This window comes from Cibotium barometz, chromosome 6 (assembly GCF_041138505.1).
Source record: "Cibotium barometz isolate CiBa-2024 chromosome 6, ASM4113850v1, whole genome shotgun sequence".
Taxonomy (NCBI): domain Eukaryota; kingdom Viridiplantae; phylum Streptophyta; class Polypodiopsida; order Cyatheales; family Cibotiaceae; genus Cibotium; species Cibotium barometz.
The window spans coordinates 3,522,712-3,526,495 of record NC_141051.1 but is presented as its reverse complement, the minus strand read 5'-3'; the positions used below and the strand labels follow the sequence as shown (position 1 = coordinate 3,526,495).

The window sequence follows — 3,784 nt, the reverse complement described above, 5'->3', positions numbered from 1 at the left end:
TGGTGGAGAAAAATGGTAAATACATATTGAGACAATATACATGTAACCAAAGGAAGGTGATAGAAAGGCGAGTTACCGTACTATTGAGACATATTGAGACAATAGACATGTAACCAAACATAGTGAGACAATAGACATGTAACCAAAAAAAACCTAGTGAGACAATAGACAAATAGACGTGTAACCAAAGGAAGGTCCACAATTATTTAGGACTAAGTGCGAAAAATAAAATCTTGCAATCACATTAGGACTACGTACGAAATATGCGGGGTTACAATACGTGTAATTGGTCACGAAAAAACAACTGCCAAAGCATGATGCAAGCAGCCATAGCTGCAAAGCATGATGACTTCGTAGCAATGTATCTGTTTTAAACATAATGATACATTGAATATAATTGTTAGCAATCCACATTAAGTGATAGCGGATGCAAGCAAATAATCCCCAGGGATACAAGCAATGCGTATTTGGGTTTAATTCAGGGCAGCCCAAGTAAGTCCACAGAGGGAGGAGAAGCTCCATAGGCCTATATAGCTAGAAAAAAAAAACCCCAAGGAGGACAGTCGATAACCATGGCTAGAGAAAACTTGGGTGATAATCTGGCCCCCAAGAAAAAAGCAATAGCCATGGCTAGCAAACGATGGGGTGATTACCTAGGACCAGACAGTATGGAATTGCTGATGTGTGTAGAGGTGGTCATGTCGATCTGATGCGACGAGGTTTGAAAATTGGAGCTGGAAGAGGAGACTTTAGCAGCAGAGTGAGTTCTCATGGCAAATTCGAGCAAAGATGGTGCGTCTTCGACTTCAGTGTCGCCTTCTAAGATCCTAACCACAGTGGTCATGCATGGCCTTATGGTAGGATCCTCTTGGATACACCACATGGCCACTTTGATGACCCTCTCAGCCTCCTCCACCATCTCATGTGTCATGTTATCTAGCCTCTCGTCGACGATCTCTATCATCTTGCCCTCCTCCACCATCATCACCGCCCATGCTGGGAAGTACCAGAATGTGTTTCTCGATAAATCAAGGTTCCTTCGCCCACTAACAAGCTCCAACAACACCATGCCATAGCTATATACATCACTCTTACTTGTCACAGCAGCTTGCAGTAGCCACTCTGGTGCCACATACCCTGGTGTACCCCTCATGTTTGTCACTACATCACTCTCTCCTCTGTCGATGAGCTTTGAGAGCCCGAAGTCAGAGAGCTTGGCTATGAAACCCTCATCCAAGAGGATATTCTGGGGCTTGATATCAAGGTGGACAATCCGTTCCCGTGACTCTTCATGGAGGAAGGCTAGCCCTCTTGCTGTGTCTAGGGCTATATTGTACCGGGTTGGCCAATCCAAGAACTTTGAGTCGGAGAAGAGCCATGCGTCAAGAGAGCCATGGTTCATGTGGTCATACACGAGCAAGCGCTGTGATCTCTGTGTGCAGAACCCTCTAAGCCTAACAAGGTTGAGATGGTTAATGCTGCCAAGAGCAGCTACTTCTGCATGAAACTCCTTCTGGCCTTGCCTTGCACTCTCCAATCTCTTCACTGCTACCCTTGTGCCATCCACAAGGTTGCCTTCATACACCGACCCGAACCCACCCGACCCGAGCCTCTTGCTGAACCCATCAGTTGCCTTGTTGAGCTCCTTGAATGAGAATCGAGTGGTCAAGCCTGGCAAGCTCTCCAAAAATGCATCATCAGCATGCATGTCTGCCAACCTCCTCCTGATCTTGATGCCTAACAGTACGAAACTCACCAGGCATAGTGCCACAAAGACCACTGAGATGATGATTATGCCAATGACCACCTTGCTTGAGAGAGTGCTCTTTACAGCATGAGCGCTCGCTGGAGATCTGTAGTAGGAACCAGCAGCAGTAGATGAAGAGGTGTCGTTGCCCACTTTTATGTATGCATGGAAGCTGGTGTCTGAGACCTTCTGGATGCTCATGACATACTGGTAGTGGTAGCAGCTTTGGGTGTTCTGCTGGTAGAAAGCTATGGAGCAGTTGCAGCTAGAAGCACATACAGATTTGCAATGATCTAGAGATGAAGTACTCTGATAAGTGAAGTCATTAGCAAAGTAATTAGCCCCTACAAGTTCCACAAAGTAGTTGTTGCCATCGGTGCAGGTGGGAGGATTGGACAAAACACAGCCTGAGGTGGGATCTGATGGGTTCTTGGCATGGAAAAGCTCACTGTTTGAGCTCATGAGAGGGCAACTGCAAGACCCATAAGAGCTACAGACCCCATAAGTCCCACAGTTGCCAGGGAGGGCACAATACAAGCTACCAGAGAAGATCTCCTGATCAATCCCCCAGCCATAGTGCAACCTATACACATAGGTTCTGAAGTTGCCATCTGGATCAAGCCTGAAGAAGATGTCGCTGTTGTTATCATTGGATCCAACAGGAATGGTGAAGGAGTGGTTGCACTCGGGGTTACCATATGTGGGCTCTTGCCTGAATGTGACAATACCCCCTCCACTACTATAATCCATGGAGGTGCCTATGCAGAAGGGATGCTGCACAGACTCAACTGTGTTGTTCTTGTCTACTTGTGAGAACCCAACGACATGATACGGCAAGAGCCCTTCAGGAGTGCCCACATACATGATAAGGCCCCCTGGCTCCATCACCACAGAGTACGTGCCTTCCGATACGTTACTATACGAAACACTTGCAGTCACCCGTGTGCCAGTGGCAATAACTTGCCCTGGTAACAAGGTATCAGAGGGGTGATCAAAGCTCTGCCATACTATGTGACCCTTTACATTGAGCAGTACCAAGTTGCCTTGGTCTTGCAATGTGAGGGTAACTCCTGTGGTGGTTGATGCGGACCAAGCAACAGAGCCATCAGTGTCTCTCAGGTGCACGTTGCCATTGCCATCAAGTTGAAGGATGGCATTCTCGTTAACTGGGTGATTTCTATTGGCGATCCATACTTGTTGAGCTCCTGTGCTCTGTGTAGCATCAATGGTGGTGGTGCTAATGCCTGGCATGTAGACAATAGAGAGAAGGTATCTGCCATTGGGTATGGCTACCCATCCCCATGAGAAGCTCATGTTGGTGCTATTCAGCAATGAACTGGTTAAGCCCACTGTTCTTGAGTTTGTGCTGCTAGTGGTACTAGTGGTGGAAGGCACAGCAGCATGGGCTTCAAAAGGATAAGAAATTGAGCTCCTAGCACAGCCTAAGGTTGTCAGTTGACACACTCCAATCGCTATGAGAACCATAACATGGAGTAAAGCTCCATCCATGTGAGTGTCTGTGTGGGTGTGAGAGAAAGGCCTACAACGCCACCCACATGTAAAGTTAGCGCGTATATGAAGAAGAATACCCCTGCGAAGAGGAACTTGGAACTTTGGAAGGCGTTTGAAAGTAAAACTTAGCACCTAACGCGGCCCGCAACGTGTCATATAAATACGCTGATCGTACCATCTCATTTAAAGTTACATTACTGGACTAACCCGCCGTGCTTTGCAGTTATATAATTCTCCACTTGATGTTTTTTTCGAATTCCCAGAATTATAGGACCTTACCTCTCCTCTCTTCTCTATCTTTGTCTCTTCTCTATATTATCGTAAAAAAGAGTTTCACAAAGCTTCCACTTGATATTTTTCAAATTCCTAGAATTATAGGACCTTACCTCTCTTCTCTTCTCTATCTCTTCTCTTCTCTATCTATACAGGATTAACCACAACCCCACCTCCCTCCACGTGGGCAAAGGAGGTGGGACTATTTCAAAATAACCACTCCTCTTGCAAGCGTGAGGAGGAGCCAAATCT

At 46.5% G+C, this 3,784-nt stretch overlaps 1 protein-coding gene across 1 annotated transcript; it reads right to left on the bottom strand.

Annotated features, from left to right (window-relative positions):
* Positions 1–217: 217 nt before the first annotated feature.
* LOC147637355 (G-type lectin S-receptor-like serine/threonine-protein kinase SD2-5) lies at positions 218–3,334 on the bottom strand. The gene has a single exon (XM_086799141.1). The coding sequence runs from the start codon at positions 3,254–3,256 to the stop codon at positions 650–652; it is 2,607 nt and encodes an 868-aa protein (XP_086655267.1). The 5' UTR covers positions 3,257–3,334; the 3' UTR covers positions 218–649.
* Positions 3,335–3,784: the final 450 nt, after the last annotated feature.

Coding starts and splice junctions, on each gene's coding strand:
- LOC147637355 (XM_086799141.1), bottom strand. CDS start 3,256: ATGGATGGAGCTTTACTCCATGTTATGGTTCTCATAGCGATTGGAGTG.